The sequence below is a fragment of the Rhinolophus hipposideros genome (genome assembly GCF_964194185.1).
Source record: "Rhinolophus hipposideros genome assembly, chromosome: 6".
Classification (NCBI taxonomy): Eukaryota; Metazoa; Chordata; class Mammalia; order Chiroptera; family Rhinolophidae; genus Rhinolophus; species Rhinolophus hipposideros.
In genome coordinates this window covers 64,071,624-64,093,792 of record NC_138052.1, presented here as the reverse complement: position 1 = coordinate 64,093,792, position 22,169 = coordinate 64,071,624, and the positions used below count along the sequence as shown (strand labels likewise).

The window sequence follows — 22,169 nt, the reverse complement described above, 5'->3', positions numbered from 1 at the left end:
GAACTTTGTGTGCAGTTGTTTCATGCAGACTCTCCACTTTGTACTGCTATTTATTTTCTGGAGCTTATGCCCTCGGTACCAGATTCAGCTTAGAAAATATATTTAAATAATATTTTGCAATGTATGTTTTGTTAAACCTCTTCTTATGAGAAATCAGAAAGTTGTGCGTGTGTATCCGTGAACGTAGCCAAACTTGAAAATATAAGCCTAAATACTCATACATTTCTGTATCCTCTCATACATCATTTCATAATTGACATTCCTCATTCTTGTCCTAATTATTACCTAATCTAATGACCAAGAAGTAGAAGAAAGACATCCTTGGAAGGTTAATAAGCCATCCCGAAAATTAGATTAGCATGATCAAACCTTAATGATTATTATTTCTCATTATATTAGATCACCTGAAAATATTGAGGAAGAAAAAAAGATTGGTATCATTTGGCAATTATACTTGTAGTTTTCCACACAGTAGATTTTATAGATGATCACTAGTAATTCTTTTCATATCTAAAACCAGAGATTTTTTATAAATTACACTACCATTATTATAGTAATCAAAGCCCGTTTATTTGATCATCATCATAATGGCTTACTTGTGGCATTTTCTCTTTTGCTAATTGACAGTTGGTCAGTTAAGAGGTGCTTTTCACAAAATCTTCCATAACCCTAAGGGTTTGAATTAGCTTCTAATAAATGCCTGAGAAGCTCCTCTAGATTCTTAAGTGCATTTGCTAAAACTCTCAACTGCTATCTGGTCAGCAAATGTCTTTGATCTGCCATCTAGCTGCCTTTCTTGCTTATATCTATCTGTCTCAAGCATCGTAACCCTACTCATCAATACAATGACACAGTATCATTTAGATATCATTTTCTGAAGCCAGATTTCTCTGAGAAAGAAAACGAAACGCGAAGAGTAGGAAAAGGGTCAAACTGAAGCTTGTATTGCCCTATTTGGAGAATTATAAGAAGTGGCATGTGGTCAGAAGACTAAACCTTGAGTTTGATACTCTCACTCTAAGTTCATACCTAGGAACTTCCTGTGCAGACTTTTTGGCTCACTCGTTGCTCCCTGCTCACCCACATGACCCTTCACCATCTGCAGTGGGACCCCCCCCACCCCACCCCAGAGCCCAGGTTCCACAATATCAATGTCCAGTTATGCAAAATCGGTTCCTTCAATTTCATTCTCCTTTATCACTTTCTAATAAGGTGGTAGTAGTGACTTGGACTAAATGAGTAAATCAACTTGCTGATCTTTAAAAAAAGAGCATGCAGTCTTAAATTATTCAAAAATATTTAAAAATCTTTCCTCACAATACTCTAATGGAGATTATTTAGTTCACAACTTTATTTAGTTCACTACTTTATCTCCATTACTAGCAAATAATAAATATTTAGTAAATGTTGATAGAATGAATGAATAAGCTAGAAAAATTGGTCCATATCGTTGAATTAAAAATTTAATATCTAGTTTCATCTTGATTCCTTCATGTCATTATGTTTTTAAATAAACATTTAAAGAAGATATTTTTATAATTCAAATTCCCAAATATCAGGAATATGCTTAATCTGAAATATCTGTTGTTAATAGGAGAGGAAGAAAGAATTGGGGAGAGATGGATGACAGGGATGGTAGGAGGGACAGCGATACATATTAATTCCTCAAATATAACAAAACAATATGTATATTTCAATAAAGAAACATTCTAACTATAAATATACACCTATAAATATTAAGTTTAAAAATGACCTTTCTTCTAGTCTCAGCCAAAGTCTATTCCTTCATTTATTCAATAAATATTTCCTAAGTCCCTTACTGTGTGCCAATTAATATGTGGACACTAGGGCACATAGCAAAATAAAACAATTCTTACCACAAAGAAACCATAGAGGTAATTCCTTCCGTCTTTCTATTCCCGTCTTCTTTCTTTTCTTCCTCATGTACAGAATATGAAGTCAAAAGTATAAAGACAAAATGACACCCTTAGTATTCCCCACAATATTTGAATTAATCCAGAAAAGTTAGCAATTGAAAATCTCCTTTTCATCAGCTGAGGTTAGCTTCTTCAGTGTGTATTCTAGTGTTTAAAATAAATGTTTTGCAATTAGAGTAAAATATGTTAGTGACAGCTGTGGAGACTGAAGGCTTCTGTTTATTCAGATACCCATTTATCTCTAAAATATCAAAGTAATGGCAGATCCCCAGCTTATCACTGCTTCTAGATGTGAACGCAGAATTAAATCTCTGTATGCCTTTGTTTGGTTTTAACCTCCCTCCTCGAACTGCTGGTAATGAGAGGCCTGTTGATATCGGTTAGGAAGGTAATTCTTCTGGAGGAAATTTTTAGCCACCAGAAGTCTGTCTTATTACAAATAATATACTGCTCAAGGCGCCCATGTTGACTTGGTTTAAACTCACATGGCTAAGTGTACATATGGAAGAACTAGGCCCCCATGAAAAGGAAACAATGTTGCAAGGATATCCGATAAGCATTATGTATATATTGGTGTTGTCCTCCAGGCACAATAATTATCTCAGTGTAGGACGTACGCATGCTAACCCGAACTGTAAATATAAGTGCAAATGTAGTAGCTAGAGTCTTGGACAGAGGAACAAAAAATATTCATTAAAACCACATTCACTCAGTTGTGCCTAGTTCTTTGCATCTAATCTGTTGAGCTTCAAGCCACAATAATACTGATGCTCATTATCAGGCTGTTTCGAGACTACATTAGGAGATAGCTATGTTTGAGCACTTGAGATAGAGGAAGAATACAAGGTTTATTCATTAAGAATTTCTATTATGTTTATTTATTAATCGAGCTACATTATATACAAAAATGTCACATAGTCACACCACATACCACACGGTAAGATGTTCTCTCCACTTCATGGAAAGATGAAAATGGCAGTCACACCATCTCTTATCTTCTATAGGCTGAAAGACTCTAAAACAAAAGTACTGAATTGGGAAGACTGATTCGTGAATACCATTATATGCTATACTCGAGTTAAATCTTTCTAGGGCGATGTCCAAGAGAACTTTCTGTGTTAATGATAACAGTCTAATACAGTAATCACTAGCCACATGTTGCTCTTAACTTCTTGAGATGTAGCTAGTGCAACTGAGAAAATGAATTTTTACTTCTGTTCAGATTTAATTAATGTAAATTTAAACAGCAACAAGTGGCTGCTGGCTCCTCTATTGGAGAACACAGTTCTAGAGCATTTGATTTCTAATCTTTGAAATATTTGTTTTTCATAGAAAAAAATGCTGCTTTTAGTCAAATATTAAGCAAAAAGATATATAAAATGAGTTTAGTTGCATCATCATTCAATAATTATTTATAGAATAACGGTTATCCCACTGAAGTTGGTCTTTCTATATTGCAATAAAATTTCTCAAAGAAATTTAGAGACAAAACTCAGTACATTTCCACCCTTCTCACCACCACCTTTTCCTCAACATATCAGGGTTTTGGAATTTGTGGTTTAAAATGTTAAAATTAAGTATAGTCTTTACTTAGGCAAGTCAAATTTTCTCAGAACTAGTAGCAGAAACTTAAGGTAGGTTGATAGTCAGGTTTGGACACGCCAAACCAAGTGACATATTAACTTCTCTATTGGCTTTTTAAAAGAAAGACTTGATGTCTAAAAGCAAAGACACGAGATTGCTATAGCCTCCTACTCTTTTTACCAGTCAACTGTTTGATTTATCTGATGAGTGAGTGATCTCAGACGACCCTCTCAGGCTCTGAACCATCGAGAGTTATGTTGCCAGATGATAAGAAACCTTCAGAGATACCTAAATCTTCTTTTATCACTGAGAGTTTTATCTGCTCTGGAATAAAGGACATCTTTACATATGTTTCTATCTAAATAGCTATACGAATATTCAGAAAATATTCACAGATTTAAATTTGTAATGACAAGGACATTAAAAGTGTACAATATTTACAAAAATATGTTTGACAACACCTTGTTTATATTTTGTTTCTCAAATGATGGCTACTGTATTATATACATTAAGAAGTCCATTAATCTTTTCATTAGCATTTGTTTTCCTGTATTTTCCTTGGAGACAAACCAACAAATGAGGAATGTTCTTAATTTGATCTTGGGAGAAATCATAGATATGAATATTGTGTCATTTAACAAATGCACTAAACAAACCTGTAGGGGTTTTTGTTTTCTGTGTTTTGTTTTTGTTTTTGTTTTTTTTTAAAATGTATACTTTTATGCACCAATGATGCATCTGGCTTCTTAATTTTACTGAAGTTCTTGGACTGAATTTTATTTGTAATCTAATGTGTCTGCTGATCATATATAGTCTTGGGCTTTTTAATAAGAGTTAATTCCAAGTAATTTATCTTAAAAAAAAAGTTGAAATCCTTCCCAGTTGCATTAAAACTGATGTGGAACCTGCTCTTAAAGACATATGCTATGAAAGTGACACTCGGCTTTTTTCTAACCCACAGGTCTCTCTCTCAATATGCAGCAGCTTTCACTAAGGAGACTTCATTTTGTTTACAATTTATACATGTTCACCTTGTCCTGCAACTCTGTCAGGTGTGGCTGATACGTAATAGAAGCTGTTTTTAAAACGCTTTTTCCCCATTTAAAAATTCTTCACCCGGGTATTGTTTTACATTCTTTGCACTAAGCCCTGGACACAAACAAATCACTGCCTCAGCCATCTGACCCTCTTAAGAGTAAAGCTAAGGTACATGTTTTTAGATCCCTTTTTAGGCAAAGGAATGTGGTTAATAACCTTTCTCTGTGATGTGCTTGTGAGCCAGTGTGGGAACAGAGGAGGAATGAAACTGTTGTCATGAAAGACAGCTCATGTACTGGGGATTTAACATGATATTTAGTAACCCTGGAAGAGGCCTCTTTATTTTGATTCCAGTATTTGTGTTGGTGGAAAGTATTTCTATATGAAGTAGTTTTTCTTAAACGTGAATAAAATGCAGTACAGATATGATTGGTCCCTATGTACTATTTCATATTTAGGCATATTCTGAAAGAGATGGCGTGTAGTACACTTAAATTCCTTTCTCCACCCCCTTCTCTTCCATTAAAAAATTCTGTCAATACCAGGGCTTGTATAGCTACATAATTCCATAAGAATAGGGCTTCAGATACACAAAGAAAAAGCAATTGAATATAGAGACAACGTTAGTTGCTATATATCAATGTTTTACAAGGCTTTCAGTATTTCATTTCATTAACATTTCCTTTGAATCACACTACATATTTTTTCAGGGAAAGAACCTTCTATTCATTTTATCTGATCTAAAAATACAAATATACATGAAGAAATCTAAGCAGAATTGGGGGGGAAATGAAAGCAATAGTACAGAATGTTGTGTAGGTGTGAATTAGGGCAGGAGGAAGGATGTTTGGAGGTAGGAAAAAATATGATTTTCCACTTGGGATACCACACACCATCCACAATCTACCTTTATGTCAAAGGGCTTTAAGGCTTTAAAAGCATGCATGTGAAAATACCAATAATTATTAGGAATTATTTCCTGTATCTCTAAGAAAATAATATTTGGCCTATTTAAGCATACAAGAATTTAGTATATTATTGCACTTTTATAATAGTTATTATCAATATTAGCTCTAGTGAAAGTGGAAGGTTAAATTGTCCTAAATATTCCAATAATTTCTTTCTGTCGTCTCCCCAGTGACAGCATAACACCCCTCTAAACCTAATCTACTTCTGCTCTCCTTTCCTATGTAAGGACATACATTTCTTTCTTTAAACTGTTATGTTTAAACTACCATGAATACAGTCTGCTATCATCACTCAATAAAGTGCTTCTTAATCAGAACTCATGCTATTTGCTTATACTACCCTCTCCCCATACTTTAGGTATAAGTTGCTGAACTCCACATAACTGCCATTTTTTCTCACTGAATCAACATTTGACTTACTTTCATTTATTCTGTTCCAGAGTAACCATCCATAGTTAGGTACTTGAGAGTTGCTGGTGCAATCAATATAGTGGAACCAATTGCATCAATGCCTCTTATGCTCATCCCTAACATATTCGAGTTATTTTAGGTTCTGCAAGGTTAAGCAGAAGTAACAAACATCCCCCCCCAAACTTAGTGGCTTAAAAGAACCAAGGTTCATTTCTCATTCTCACCACATGTTCACTGCAGGTTGGCTGTGCAAGCTGGTGTGTGGGGGCAGCTGACTCTTCCCATTACAGTCACTCAGTGACCTAGAGAGATGGCAGCTGTCTCAAACATTGACTTTATACCTACACCAAACCCATCAGTAAATCCTGACAGTTCTCTCTCCAAATCACATGCCACATCTGACAAATGTTTACTATCCCTTTTCTATAGCCTTTTAATTTGGCCTCCTTTCCTGCCCCTCTTAGGCACCCTTTAATAGTAAGGAAGGTTTCCACCTAGCAATTAAATCCTCTAGCCTAATGTGACCTTTGTCATTTCCACTACAACACTCTTTAGCCAGAACTCATTGCATGGCCTGTACAACCACAGGATGTTCAGGAAATGCAATCTTGCCCTGTGCCTGGACATTTTAGCTCAGGAAATCAGGAAAGTAACCTAACACCTACAATGGGATACGTTCTAAGAACATGTGGGGGCACAACTAAGAACCCAGCATAGCCCTGGGGATAAAGGAAAAGGAAGGAAAGTGAGAACATCTTTTTCTGAATGGTGTGATGCTACAGATGAATCTTCAACTTGAGTCAGAATCAGCCTTAGAGGTGGGGAGGAGACATTCATTCTAAACAGTGGAAACAGCATATGTAAATCCCCAGCAAAGTGACAGGCACAGCTATAGCATAAGCAGCACACCAAGGGTGCTAGAGATGAAGGTGGTGATAGGTTGGTGGCAAATCATGAAAGACTGACTACAATAAGAGGGAAATTCCCCCTTATTCTGAGGGAAATAAGGAACTGTTGAACTAAAGAGGGTTGTATCATAACCAATATTTATATTTTTTAAAGTAGCATTCAAGTTTGCTTATCCACCAATATTTCATAGTAATTAGAAATATTTACTGACTAAATTAAATGAACAACAGCAAAGCTCTAGAAACATATCAGGCATTTTTTTTTTCATTTTATTAATTCCATCAATGCAACCCACAATGTTATAATATAATTATTTTGATGTTTTAAAATCTTTCTTATTTACTAACACATTTTTGTTTATTCACAAAATTAAGTCACATTTTTATTGCTGATAACTTTAGCATATATGTCCTTCAATATTATAATTTTTAAAACAAACACTGAACAGAAGTAATAAGCTACAGGTCCTGTTGAACCTAAATCTTCATGGTTTAGGCTAAAAGCAACTTTCCCAAAAAATTGAAGGTTTTTAATTCCAAATCGGCAAAAACAAGGGAATTAATTCAGTTCCAATTATTTTACAATTCAGATGGAAGGTATTTAAAAATAAAAGATCTGTGAATCTCAGTGAAACTATGAATGAAAGTGGTTTGAATTTAAAAACTAAAGTTTAGAAAATTGATCTCATTACAAAAGTCCAAATAGAACATTGTTATTTTTTTAAAAAATTATCTCTTTCCATTCCTTGGCAATCTAATGGTGACAAACTTTTTTTCAAAAATTCATGCAATTTTTTTTTAATCGAGATGTCTTTTCCGTAATTATTCATTCTTTCCACTTTACAGTTTTAGACTGAGTTAATGGTTCTTTAAGTAGACATATTGATTAGCTTGAAATCAATTTCTAACCTATTCCAGCACTTCTGCTTTCTTAGACCATTTTGTGGGTTTTGTTTTGTGGGTTTTGTTTTCCATTTTGTGGAAGATGTTCATGTCTTTTTTCACACTTCAAATTGGATAATTCTATCCTTTCTATACTTACACTTTTGAGAACACATTTGTTTTCATCTTGCTTTCTTTTGTTTATGTTGATTTGACATTATGTGAAAGCACTTTTTATGGGAAGGAGTGAAACTAAAGATATTGGGGCCTGCTTTACTTGGCTGTAGTGGGGATAGATTCCCCACTACATCACAAGAAGCATCACAAGAATGGTCTTCAGTGCTAGAGTGTAAGCAGTACATTACAGTTTGAAACCAGAGTCTCAGAGACAGCTGTAAACTGGAAATGGCAATCACAAGATTAATTAAACTCCATCAGCTAGAGCCAATAGACAGAAGGGAAATTGTAGAGATGAAACAAGTTCTCTTAATATAGAACAAGCCTGATGGGGGAAAGAGTGTTGCAAGATTTAGCACAGGCTGAAACTAATCACAAACACGGAATTCCAGCCCTGACCTTCTTCCAATTATTTGGGTTATTGTGATTCCAAAAATTAGGGATTGGATCTTCAATAGCAAGGTTGGAAAATATTATAGGCAATTCAGAAATATTATTGCTATAATTGCCAATTTTATGAAATGCTGTGAACTCTTAAAATTGGCTTGATTATTACTACTACTCTTTTATTTAATTGGCCTATTTATATCAATCAGTTATTCATTTAAATGAATCTTGATCTTTATAAATTTCATTTTTAAGTTTCATTTGGACTTGAAATGAGACTTAGATGGAATATATTTTTTAGGCTTACAGTGAAAACCAATGCCCATACCAGACATGTAGGAACAAAAAAATGATAAAGCCCTTATTTCATTCTTATTTTATTAATAAGATAAGAAAAAATCTATCACTTTAGTGTTTTCTTTCTTTCAACATCCAGTGTACTGGAACAAAGAGCCTGGAGCTATGGGCAATTTCTGAGGATACATACTTGTCAGTGACTTCTCATCCACTTCTTACATGTTCTTTTCTCAATCCTTTTACTCTTAATATAAGAAACCAAATGAGAATGTTTTGGTGCAATTTTCCTCTATAAGTTCTTTAATATTTTTATTTCTCTATTTTCTTATGTTGTTTTGTGATTTTCATTTCCCTGCTCCCACCAAGACTTCAGTGTCATTCATTATAAGGCAACTCACAACAGCCAACAATTCATATTTGTGATACTCAGTCTGAGACTTCCTTCAAAGAAATTTCTTACTTGGAATAAAATGATGACTTTACTTCAACTTTAACACTTTCTTAATGTTAACACCTTAGAGTGGCAGAGTAATTTAGAGGGTGCAAAGCACTTTCACACATTCTCCTGTTTAATTTTCACCACAGCCTCTGAACTAAGCAAGGCAAACATCTCATTTTACAAGTAAGAAATCTGAGGATCTAAAAAGAATCTAGGCAACCCAAATACTGCTTCCCTAGCACTGGGCCTGAATTGTATTTACCATGTAACTGCCTTTAGATTACTTCGTGTCATTTTAAATTTTATATGACATGATCAGATTTGCATTTCAGTAAGATACATGGGAGATATATTTAAGGCAGACAAATTTGCATGTGCAAAGATCAGGTAGTTAGAAGTATAGGCAAGATACAGGGAAGATCTGAACTAGTACAGTGATTATGGAGTGGGAAAATATTTAGGAAATGAACATAACATGTAAATTGTTACCAGATTGCAAAGCCAGTCTATAGAAACAAATATGTAATAGGTTAGAGTTGAATCTACTGGCAATTTAGTCTTTATTTGGTTATTCAAATAAAACTTTCTACATCATAAAATGCTTTTAAGTTACCAATACCAAAAGCCATATACTAAAGACACACAGAAGTGCAAGTTAATAAGGATGTATCTTTATTTATTAGAAATTTGCTAATTAGAAGATTTAAGTATAAAGTTGGAAAGCAACAAATTAGTATAAGAAAGCCTTGGAAGACTTTGATCTTTCTTCATTCACATTCACTCTCCTACAGTATTTCATATTTTTCTCTTTTCATCACACCCTCTCAACTGATGTTATCCCTCTTAAGTACAAATACAATAGAGACGATAAATATAACCAGAGAGCTATTTCACCCTCCTCTTTCCAGTGTCACCTCTTTCCCACATCTCTACCCACATACACTGCTACCCCTCCTGAAGTAGATGTGTTCTTATCTCTAAACCAACCATCACCCCTCCTGAAGTAGATGTGTTCTTATCTCTAAACCAACCATTACAGTTGTATTTAAACCCATTACTTCTCAAGGACATTGCTTCTGTGATTACTCCCTTCTCTCCTGCATAAAATGTATTCCTTGCAGCAGGCAATGATGCCCCAACTCCATCTTTTCATAAAAATTATTTTCTTGACCCTATATCCTTATCCAACTAATGCTTCATTGTCTGCTCTTCTCATCAGAAAATCTGTGCAATAGTGTCACCTACATTTATTGTTTCCACTTACTAGCACTTAGTCTTTTTTCAGTCTCCCCACCATGCTTTACAGTAGCTCAAGGCAGTGTTCATAATTTACCAATTAAAAAAACTTCTCATCTTTTAGGCATTTAATAAGAAAAATTAAGTTATTTATAAGAATTGCATAAAATGATTCAAATTAATAATACTGAGAGTAATAAAAGTACTTTTGCTTAAAATTATCATATGATTGATATGATGGAGTTTCATGAAATCTGGCATAGTAACTTGTTCTGATGAATTCTGCCATGCATGATATCAAGCTGAATAAGCGTTTCTGTTCCTTTCCTTCCCGTCATCCTTTCTTCCTTCTCTCATTTCTTTCTTTCTTCATTCTCTTTTCCTGTTTTCTAATCAACTAAGTATCTTCATTTCTAACTAAGAACTGAGTGAAATTAGTCAGGCTTAAATGACAACAGAATTATGCCTCAATATAGTAGCATTGTAATAATCTCTTAAGTTATTTTTAGTTGTGCAGAAGATAAATTATATGTGGTTACTAAAGAAGTCTTGTCAAGCTCTAGCAAGCTAGCTTAATTATGAAAAATTAAATTTTCTGTAATGATCTCTTCTTTGAGTTTTTAATATAAAATTAGATTTGCTGAGTCATGAAACTTGTTTCTTAGACTTTTCAAGCAGCATTTAGAGTTTTAAACTGTTATGTTTACATGTAATTTTAGGCTTCCTTTAGTTTTTGGCATTTCAGTTTACTTAAAAATTAACAGTGGATTTGCATTTCTTTCAATTAGAAGCAAAGATAATGGATTTTCTTCCTAAAATCCAAACACATCTTACTGCATTATGGCACTGATACATAAACAGAATCTATCTGTTGTTTTTGTAAATAGCAGACTAAAATGCTACTTCTCTTGTTTTAGTATTTCAATAATATGATGTAACAATGTAATTATTATTCAACTCTCCTCACATTATAACACGAATAAAAAGAATTTCTTATTCTTGTTTTTCTCTAAAGTCGTATTGAGATTTCTAGAGAAATGTTGGAAAATGTAAAAGAGAACAGACACAGCTTAGACTTGTCTGAGCCTCATAGAACTGTCAGTTGTTCCATCATTTAGGTTCAACTCACATGTGGGAGAAGCATATCAGAGGTAAAACTGGCATACAAAAGGCAAAACCAATATGTTGTCCAAATTAAAGAATGGAATGGAGAGTTTTGATTTAAAATTGTCTTTCTATTCTTTAAGTGGAATTTTTCCTTTTTTGGAAGGTGAACTCAAAGTTCAGTTTTTGGTGATAATGAAATAGTAATTTATGCAAGTTATTCAAAAAGAAAAGTTGCTATTTATAATTTTATAATCAAAGTAATCGAATCTATAATAATTGAATGTTATCACTGATAAATCCTTTATCTCCATAAAATGGAAAACATAAAAGTTTACCAAGAATTACTTTGTCATTCTACCTATTTAAGAAAAAAAACACTGACTACTAGATTGATACTGACTCTAAAATAGAAAGTGAAAGTTGCCTTCTATATTTTGAAAAAAAATTCAGTTTAAAGTCTATATAAAATTTGTGTAAGTTATTTTTCTCAATTATGCAATAATTTAAATGAGTGCAGAACAAGTACATGTGGGTCATATTTAAGCTTAGAAATCTCATTCTTTTTTATTATAAAATCTGATCGTTTCAAAGACAAACTACTTTATTTCAAACTTGATGCATGTGGAGGTTTCAGTTCATTTATGTTTATATTGTGTTTAACCTTTATGCTCTGCATAATTTGAATGGCATACCTTATATATCTGTGAAAGAGATGTACTAGAGTGACATGGAGAAGAAAATGGAAGCCATGCATAGACTGGGAAAGATAGTGCTCTTTTGGGAAAAAATGAAAATATAATAGAAGCGACAAAGTACATATTGCAGAATATATGCCGGTATAGAAAAGGAATAGTAAAATGTTTGAAGGAAGATTTGGAGAAAATTAAAAGCAGATCTAGAGTTATGTAGAAAAGTAATGCCATAAATCTGAGATGTGAAAATATGTTTTCTTAGAATTTATTGATGACATTAATTCATGTCTTCTTAGTCATCTTTCACAAGGTAAAGCTGCAATTACAAACAACCTCAAAACCTTAGAGGCTTGCAGTATCAGTGGCATAATTCTTACTCCTAACGCTGTGGTCAACTGTGGCTCTGCTCTATATTCTGGGATTGTTGAAGGAATAGCTCCTATTCTAGTACGTGTCTTTTTTTATGCAAAGGGAAAGAGCAAGAAAGTAGAAATGCACATGATGGCTTTTATATAGCTTCTCACTTCTGTTCAGATTTCAATGGCAAAAGCAAGTCAGGGCTAACAGTGATATCATGAAACTGAAGTCATATAGCTGTGGAGAGGAACATATAATTCTTTATCAGAAAAGGTGGAAAAATAATTGGAAAAATTAATACAATACAATGCAATGTACTATAAATGTCATATATCATTAGTGTTTTCCATGGAGAATTTGAGACTATATATAAATCTTGAAAAGTTAGAGCAAATACATGTCAAAAGTCAAATAATCATTTAACAGTAACAGACAGGAGTTTTCATTAGTACTGAAATCTCTGGCTTTTCCCTTTGAAATTAACACAGAAGAATAGGATCGTTGTTTAAATAAAATTAATTTTTAAAAGGAACATGAGCTTTGCAGCATAGGCAGAAATATGATAAATGACAATAAGAATGAAAAGGGTGGAGTATACTAATTAAAAATATATTGTCATAAAGTTCTTAAATTATTCATGTAATGGAAGTAATGGATTAGGGTAATTTAAAGATGCATATTGTAATCCTTAAAATGAAACACCAAAGTAACAGAAAAATCACCAAAAAAAAAAAGGTAATTACATTAAAGTAAATGGACAAAACACCAGCTCAAATGCCAATATATTCAGACTGATTAGAAAAACAAGATCTAGCCATATGTTGTGTCCAAGACACACTTTAAACATGTTAAACAGGTTGAGTGTTTAGAGTGGATAGAAACAATAAGCAAAAGAACGGTGGTGTGGCTCTCTGCATATCAGAACAAAGTAGATTCCAAGATGAATAGTGTTACCAAAGATCAAACTGGTGTATTTTATAATGATAAAACGGTCACTTATTTAAAAGACATGACTACTAAATGTCTCTACACCCAAAATCAAAGCTCCCAAATATAAGACAAAACAAAAGAGAGCTAGAAACAATTTTACTGTCACTGATAGAGATTTTAACATTCCTTTCTCAGTAATAAGAACGATTGTAAAATCAGTATAGTTATGGATAATTTGAACAATACTAACCATCAACTTAAGCTAATTAACATTTATAAAAATTACTCCCCACAAGAGATTACAACTTCTAAGATGCACACGCATTATTCAAGAAAATAGACCATCCTCTAGGTTAGAAAACAAGTTTCAATAAATTTCGGTATGTTCTCTAACCATGACAGAGTTAAATTATAGATGAATTAGAATAGTATACCTTTAAAGATCCTCAAATATTTGGAAGTTAAAAAACATATTTATTAAATAAACCATGGGTCAGAAAAAAAATCCCAAAGAATCTTATATATATATATTTTTTTTTTTTTAACAGAAATACTTAAAAACACAACATCCATATCTGTGGGATGCCGCTAAAGCACACTTTAGAAGGAAATTTATAGATTCAAATATCTGTGTTAGAAAATAAGAAAGGTATAAAATCAAGCACTTCTTCCATTTTAAGAAGCTAGAAAAATAATAAATTAAACCCTAAGTATATAACATGAAGTGAATAATAAAAATGAGAGCAGAAATCAATAAAATAGAAAATGTAAATAGCTTTGTATGAAGAAATCAAATAATACTACGAGGTGGGATTAAACAATACAGTGAATATTTAAATAAAAAGAAATTATTATAGTGAAAGGCACAGTGCCATTAATCCCTCGCAAAATACTCCCCCTCGCTTCCAACACCCTTATCCCATTATTCTTTCCACTTTCTGAAGTAGTTCTGGAAATCCTCTTTCATGAGTGTCTTTAGTTGAGCTATCATGGTTGCCTCAATGTCCTGAATCCATTCTAAAATATTTCCTTTCATGGACATTTTGAATTTGGGGAAGAGCCAGAGGTCCCATAGTGCCAGATCTAGTGAATAAAGTGGATGAGGACACACTGTAATATTTTTATTTGACAGAAATTGCTGTACCAGAAGCCATGTGTGACACAGAGTCTTCCCGTTGTAATCACAAAATTCCATAAGTGCTGCTGCCTGGAGCCATCCAATGGAAAGACAGGGATCTTCAATACAGAAAGCAGTGCGTTGAACCTTAGTTACAGTGTGTCACAAGTTTCAACTTGTTTAGTGCAGTAAGTTGGGTATGAGCTATGATTGAGAGAAGGTGTGTTTTAAAGTGTGACATAATCATGCTCCAACTTGGCAACGCTCCGTGTCACATATCGCTTCTGGTATATGGCAATTTCTGTCAAATAAAAACATTACGGTGTGTCCTCATCCACCTTATTCACTAGATCTGGCCCTATGGGACCTCTGGCTCATCCCTAAATTCAAAATGTCCATGAAAGGTAAACGTTTTGAATAGATTCAGGACGTCGAGGCAGCCAAAACAGTGCAACTAAAGACACTCACAAAAGAGGACTTCCAGAACTGCTTCAGAAAGTGGCAAGAACAAGAATGTGGGATAAGTATGTTGGAAGCGAGGGGGGATTAATGGCAATGTGTCTTTTACTGTAATATTTTTTTTAATTGCAACATTCACCATATTTTGATCACACCTCTTATACGCAAAACAGAGGAAGTGGAGACACTTCCCAACTCATATCATGAGACCATTTAGGTAATATATTATAGTACAGTACATGTATTATAGTGTTTATATATATACACACTATACACATGTATATGTACTACAGTACACATGTATATATATACATGTATTATAGTGTGTATATATATGTGTATATATATGTGTGTGTGTGTATACATATATATATATATATATATATATATATATATATATATAATATGTACTACTGTGTTTCCCCGAAAATAAGACCTAGCTGAACAATCAGCTCTAATGCATCTTTTGGAGCAAAAATTAATATAAGACCCAGTCTTATTTTACTATAATATAAGACTGTGTCTTATGTAATATAATACAATACTGGTCTTATATTAATTTTTGCTCCAAAGGACGCATTAGAGCTGATTGTCTGGCTAGGTCTTATTTTCAAGGAAACATGGTATATATAACTATTATAAATTCTATATGTAATCATAATAAATACTACTATTATAACATTTAACATTATTATAGTATTATTGTGTATATACTATTGTGTATAATTGTGAGTTAGCATGATTCATCCCCTGCATTACTTCCAGTAGATCCCCAACCAAGGATCTCTACTGTGAAAGAAAATGGGACTGCCCTTAAGTGGCTATAACTGTTCATTAAGGACCTACCCGTTGTGTTAGTACGTTTCCTGAGTGATGGGAAGTTTTAGTCTGGAAGCTGCTAATCTTGCTAACACTAAAAGGCCCTCTCCCATTAGCAGCTTCTGTGTTGCATTAATAATAAGAAAGTAATAAAGACACCAACCTCAGCTGTTCAGTCTCCCCTGAGGTGAGGACCCAGCTTCCTTCTTATCCCCATGGTCCACTCTAATGGTCTTGCCTGTATTAAAGTAATAAAGTGGATAATAAGTGCTATCTATTTTATCAGAGTTTAAAATTCCTTATTTCTAGAGAGGAACACCTTTTTTTAAAACTTCCAAATATATAAAAGACTATGTCATGAATACTTTTGCAATTGAAGTTAATCTGTTTAATTCATAACTTTTTTAATGTAAGTGTAAATTATAAAGCACAGGAAAAAAATGCTTTAGAGAAAATAAATCTCTGTACCTTTCCTGGAAAAACTATAAAACACAGTACTCTCAAAGATGTCTTCTTGTCCTTTTTAAAAAAATTCTATCACTAATCAACACAGCAGTAAATTATAGAAAATCAAGGAATAAAGATCTCTACTTTTGTAAATATGAAAAGCCCTCTTGTTAATAGACAAAGAAGAAATGTTGAGAAAATATCTTATTAAAACAAAGTAAATAAAGTTGGATTTGTTAGGTTCAGGGTGCATGTTAATAAATTATGCCTTTGTTAAAATTTTATCTTATTAGGGTTCATAAAGATAGGAGCTAATGCTATGTTTAATTGCTTATGTTCTTTTTCTATTGAAAACACACGACCTTTTGCAGATGTGCACTTTTTAAAGATCTTTTCACTTAAACATCTGATTTTAAGTGTATGATCTCTCCATGGAATAAGATTATCTATGCAGTGGTTAGGTTGTTACAATTTTTCATCTATAAGCAGAACTATTTTTGCTTTCAGCTATATAATTTTTAATTGAGTAAACAATAATCCATCATCTCAAGAATGTTGCTTAAATTCTCATTATTTGGACTCCAAATACTAGGAAAATTTTCTTGATTTACACCACTATTTCTTGATTTTAAGAGGTTAATTTTATAATTAGGTTACATATTGCATATTTTTATGCTCGTAATTTATGGAGATAAAAAGATCAATGTCAATAATCATCATCAATGACAATACATATTTTTAAATGAAATATATATTCATAACCTACACAGAAGAACTCACTGTGATGGGCTCTGTGCAATATTTCTGTAAGGTTCAAAAATTACTGTACAAACCAATTAACAGCCATTTTCCAAAAATTTATAATCAACATTTTTTTCTTATAAGTACTTAACATCTTGGAAAAAAGGAGATATATATATATATATAATAAGTCAAGGTTGTCTATCTAAGTTTCTTAAATTATATATAAAAACCTTCAAATGAAAAAATAATCTATAATTTAGAAATGAGAAAATGCTAAGTATTTTTTTATAAAGCAGACACTTGATTTTTCCTCTAGGCAGGTAACACTCTAAATCCCTTTTTATTAAATAACTCTTTCATATGGTTTACTTATTAGCCAAGCAATTTTGACAAATCCTTTTGTTTGTTCTGTTTGTAAAAAGAAGAAGTATTCACTACATACCAGTAGGTGGCATATTATTGTTAGAATTGCCCTTAAATTCAGGGAAGAATGGAGTTGAATGGAGAATGGTGCTGAATATTACATTCTTTAAAAATAATTGTTTAATTTTTAATTACAGTAGACATACAATATTATATTAGTTTCGATTGTACAACATAGTAGTGATTAGACATTTATATAACTTACAAAGTGATCACCCCGAGAAGTCCAGTCCCCATCTGACAACATAGTTATTACCATATTATTGACTATATTCCCTATGCTGTACTTTACATCCCCATGACTATTTTGTAACTACCAATTTGTACTTCTTAATCCCCTTCCCTTTTTCACCTATCCCCCACAAATCCCCTCCCTTCTGGCAACCATCAAATTGTTCTCTGTAACTATGAGTTTCTTTGTGTATTGTTTGTACATTCATTGTGTTCTTTAGATTCCACATATCAGTGAAATCATATGGCATTTATATTTCTCTTTCTAACTTACTCCACTCAGCACAATATCCCTTGTGTCCATCTATTTTGTTGCACATGGCAAGATTTCATTCTTTTCATAGCTGAGTAATATTCTATTGTATATATGTACCACCTCTTCTTTATCCATTCATCTATTGATAGACACCCAGGCTGCCTCCATATCTTGACTATTGTAAATAATGCTGCAATGAACATATGGATGCACATGTCCCCTTGAAGTACTGTTTTGGGTTTCTTAGGATAAATACCCAGAAGTGGGATTACTAGGTCCTTCTTTGTCTCTTGTTATAGCCTTTGCTTTAAAGTCTATTTTGTCTGGTATATGTATTGCCACCTCAGCTTTTTTGCTGGTTTGTTTGTTTCTATTTTCATGAAATATCTTTTTACTCCATTTAATTTCAGTCTGTGTATATTTTTCAATCTGAAGTGAGTCTCTTGCAGGCAGCATATGTAAGGGTTTTCTTTTCTTGTCCATTCAGCCACCCTATATCTTTTGATTGGAGCATTTAATCCATTTACATTGAAAGTAAATGTTGATAGATATGTAGCTATTGCCATTTTATTATTCATATTTTTAAAACTCTTTCTCCTCCTCCTCTTCCTCCTCTTTCTTCTCCTTCTTCTTCAACAAGTCCCTTTAATATTTCTTGTAATACTGGAATGGTGGTGATGAACTCCTTTAGCTTTTTCTTGTCTGGGAAGCTCTTTATCTGTCCTTTGATTCTAAATGATAGTTTTGCTAGGTACAGTAATCTTGGTTGCAGTTCTTTGCTTTTCATCACTTTGAATATATCATGGCAATCTTCTTTGGCCTACAAAGTTTCTGTTGAGAAATAAACTGGTAGTCTCATGGGAGCTCCCTTGTAGTTATATAACTGATTTTTCTCTTGCTGCTTTTAGAATTCTATCTTGCCTTTAACCTTTGGCATTTTAATTCTGATATGTCTTGAGGTAGGCCTCACTGGGTTCATCTTGTTTGGGACTCTCTGTGCTTTCTGGCCATGTGTATCTATCTTTTTACCAGGTTAGGGAAGTTTTTATCATTGTTTCTTCAAATAGGTTTTGAATTCCTTGCTTTCTCTCTTTTCCTTCTGGTACCTTTGTGATGTAAGTGTTGATACACTTAATGTTGTCCCAGAGGCCCCATTAAGCAGTCCTCATCATTATTATTATTATTGGATTCTTTTTGCTGTTCTGATTGGGTATTTTCTGCTACCCTATCTTCCAAATCACTGATTTGATTCTCTGCTGCATCTAATCTATTGTTGATTCCCTCCAATGTATTCTTCTTCTTTTCTTTTTTTTAAAGAAGTTTGATGTCCTTTATTCAAAAGAGAACAATCCATGGATGAGGAAGCACAGTGCATTACAAGTGTTGGAGCACACTTCCCTTGTCTGATGTGTTCTTTATTTCAGTTATTGAATACTTTATTTCTGACTGGTTCTTTTTTATGTTTTCTATCTCCATTTTAATGTTTCCTATCACTTTGTTGAAGTTCTCACTGAGATCATTAAACATCCTTATAACCAGTGTTTTGAACTCTGTATCTGGTAGATCACTTGCCTCCATTTGTTTAGTTCCTTTTTGGCGCTTTGTTCTGTTTTTTTTTTTTTTTTTTCATTTGGTTGGAATGTGTGTCTTTATCTCCCCATTTTGGCTGCCTCCCTGTTTTTCTTTGTATGTCTTAGGTAGAGCTTCTATGTCTCCCAGTCTTAGTAACACGGCCTTATGTAGTAGGTGTCCTATTGGGCCTGTTGGCAGTCTCCCTGGTCACCTTAGCCAGGTGCTCCAGGTGTCTCCCATGTATGGGCTGTATGTTCTCTCCTGACGTAGTTGAGCCTTGGTTGTTGTTTGTACATTAACGGGAGAGAATAGCCCTCAGGCTGATTGCTTGTAAGGGCTGGCTGTGACAACAGTAGAGGAGCTATTGTACAAGGGCTGACCCTATGGAACAGGATTCACTTTAGCAGGACTCTGGTGCCTGCCCAGTTTGCCCTTTGGGTGTGTAATCTGTGTAGGTGGTTCGGTCGTGTTCTGGTGTCGTCTGAAGCTGGCCACTGGGTATGGGGCCTCTTGAGAGGTGCTCTGTTGCAGGCCATGGTCAGTCGCTGCCTGTGCCCTGCCCAAGGCCACTTGGCATGATCTACAAAGTGATCTGCACATAGTTGCCAACTGTGCTGGGCTTGGAGGTCTAGGAGAGGCTAAGCTGTAAACTGAGGCTGGCTGCTGCTAGTGCTAGGCTAGAGCTGCTTAGCAGGAGGTACTGGGCAAACCCTGGCCAGATGCTGCTTATTTAGGGGTTGTGAACCTTTGAGATTTTAGGAAAATCCACAGAAGGAGCCAAGACAGGATGTTTTTATACAAAAACCACTGGAAGCAGCTTGTGTGGACCCACAAGTTGAGTGGGGAAGGCTCTCAGGGAGTCACCAGGACAGGGCAAAGACTGTTAGCCAGGTTGATGGAGACTGCAATATGGGACCTGCCTGCATTTGCACACTGGGTAGAGGGGAGGGCTCAACAAAGGAACAATGGCCTCTGCCAACACTTCTCTCTGTGAAAAAGCTGCCCATCCAGTCCTCGCTCTGAAGGCAGACAATTCAGTTTCTCCTTGTATGTCCCTGGAACCTTTTGAGCTGCTGTCCCAGCACTGGAGCTCAGAGCAAGTGAGTCTGTCAGTGAGTAAGTCCATGTGCAGGCCCATTCAGAGGAGCCTGGGACTCCAGCCACCCTCCCTCTCACTCAGTCACAATCTCCACTAGTTTTCACAGCCAGAAGTTGTGGGAACTTCTCTTACCAGCACTGAAACCCAGAGCTGGGGACCCTGATGTAGGGCTGGGACCCCTCATTCCTCAGGGGGTACCTCCACAGCGTAGATATCCTCCCAATTTTAAACCATCACATGTGAGTGTGGGATCAACTTTTTCCAGATCTCTGCCCCTCCTACCATTTCAATGTGGCTTCTTCTGTGTATCTTTAGTTATACAACTTCTGTTCAGCTAGACTTCAGGTGATTCTCAGTCAGGTGATTCTTAATGATGATTGTTTTGTAGTTGTAATTTTGATGTGGTCATGGAAGGAGGGAAACACAGCATTTACCTACTCCACCATCTTGATGGGCAAATATGACATTTTTTTGAAGCCCTGATAGCAAACAAGTAGCAGCTTTAATATGGAGTAATTTTAGAGTTGTTGGTATTATACATACTTATCTGAATTCTTTTCGTTTCCTTTTTTCTATCCTACAGTCCATGAAGGCTCAGGAGAAACCAGTCAAAAGGAGACATCCACCTGTGATATTTGCCAGTTTGGTGCAGAATGTGATGAAGACGCCGAGGATGTCTGGTAACGTGCTTTTATTTATTTTTCTAAACAAAATAATGACAGTAATTAATTTATTTTTACTCCATTAATCATTACATTAAAAATGACTTTTTCAGTATTGATTTTTCTTATCTAATTCCTAAGGGAGTGGGGGTGGGAATTAAATCTATAAAACAGCAAGGAATTTCTGAAGCTGAATTAAAAGTTGAACCAGGCAAACAGCTGCCCATGGTTTTATTTGGTAAGATATAAGAACATATCATTAAGACACCCAAATACTATCAATGTTAAGATATGGAGAGAATAATCGTATTCACCAGAACATTTTTCATGAAGTGTGGTCAAGAAACAATAAACAGTTGTTAATCTGCTTTCTAAGATGGTGCATCTGTGTAATGGCAGATATTTTATTTAAGGGAATGCCTTTGCATACATGTAGCTGAACTGGAAAGATGGTAGAGCAAATAATGATCTCTGGGCCACCCTCTAGGATCAACTTCTTTCTTCACCCAAGCAATATTCAGCTTCTCCTGTAAAGATATGCTGAGCAAATAATGAATAATATTCATTATTCTGAATGGGTCCTAAAGTGTTAGCCTTCTAGGGCACTAACATGTATATATCTTTCCCTGGTCATACTCAAAATGAGTGACTCAGTATTCAGAGAACATCTTTGTGGCATGATAGTGCAAAGAGGCAGTCTTAAATGTTCTCACTACCAAAAGGAATGGTAAATCTGTGACTGTGAGAATGTGTTAGCTAATAGGATGCTGATAATCATATTGCAATATATAAGTTTATCAAATCAGCACGTTGTACATCTTAAACAGTGTTATATGTCAATTATATCTTAATAACATTGGAGGGAAGCAATCATTTTGATCAAACTTTTGTGGGTGGAGGGGGCAATTCATCTAAGGGACAAGAAGAAAAAAATAAGGCAAGATAATTTTGGCAAGAGTGAAACAGTCTGCACTTGAAATATTTTTTGAT

At 34.3% G+C, this 22,169-nt stretch overlaps 1 protein-coding gene across 1 annotated transcript in view; it reads left to right on the top strand.

Moving 5' to 3' along the window:
- Positions 1 to 22,169, top strand: part of TMEFF2 (transmembrane protein with EGF like and two follistatin like domains 2) — a 231,445-nt gene that overhangs the window by 103,660 nt on the left and 105,616 nt on the right. The window contains exon 5 of the mRNA XM_081051612.1: positions 21,101 to 21,197. Coding sequence (XP_080907738.1) covers positions 21,101 to 21,197 — 97 coding nt within the window. The remainder of the gene's footprint in view (positions 1 to 21,100; positions 21,198 to 22,169) is intronic.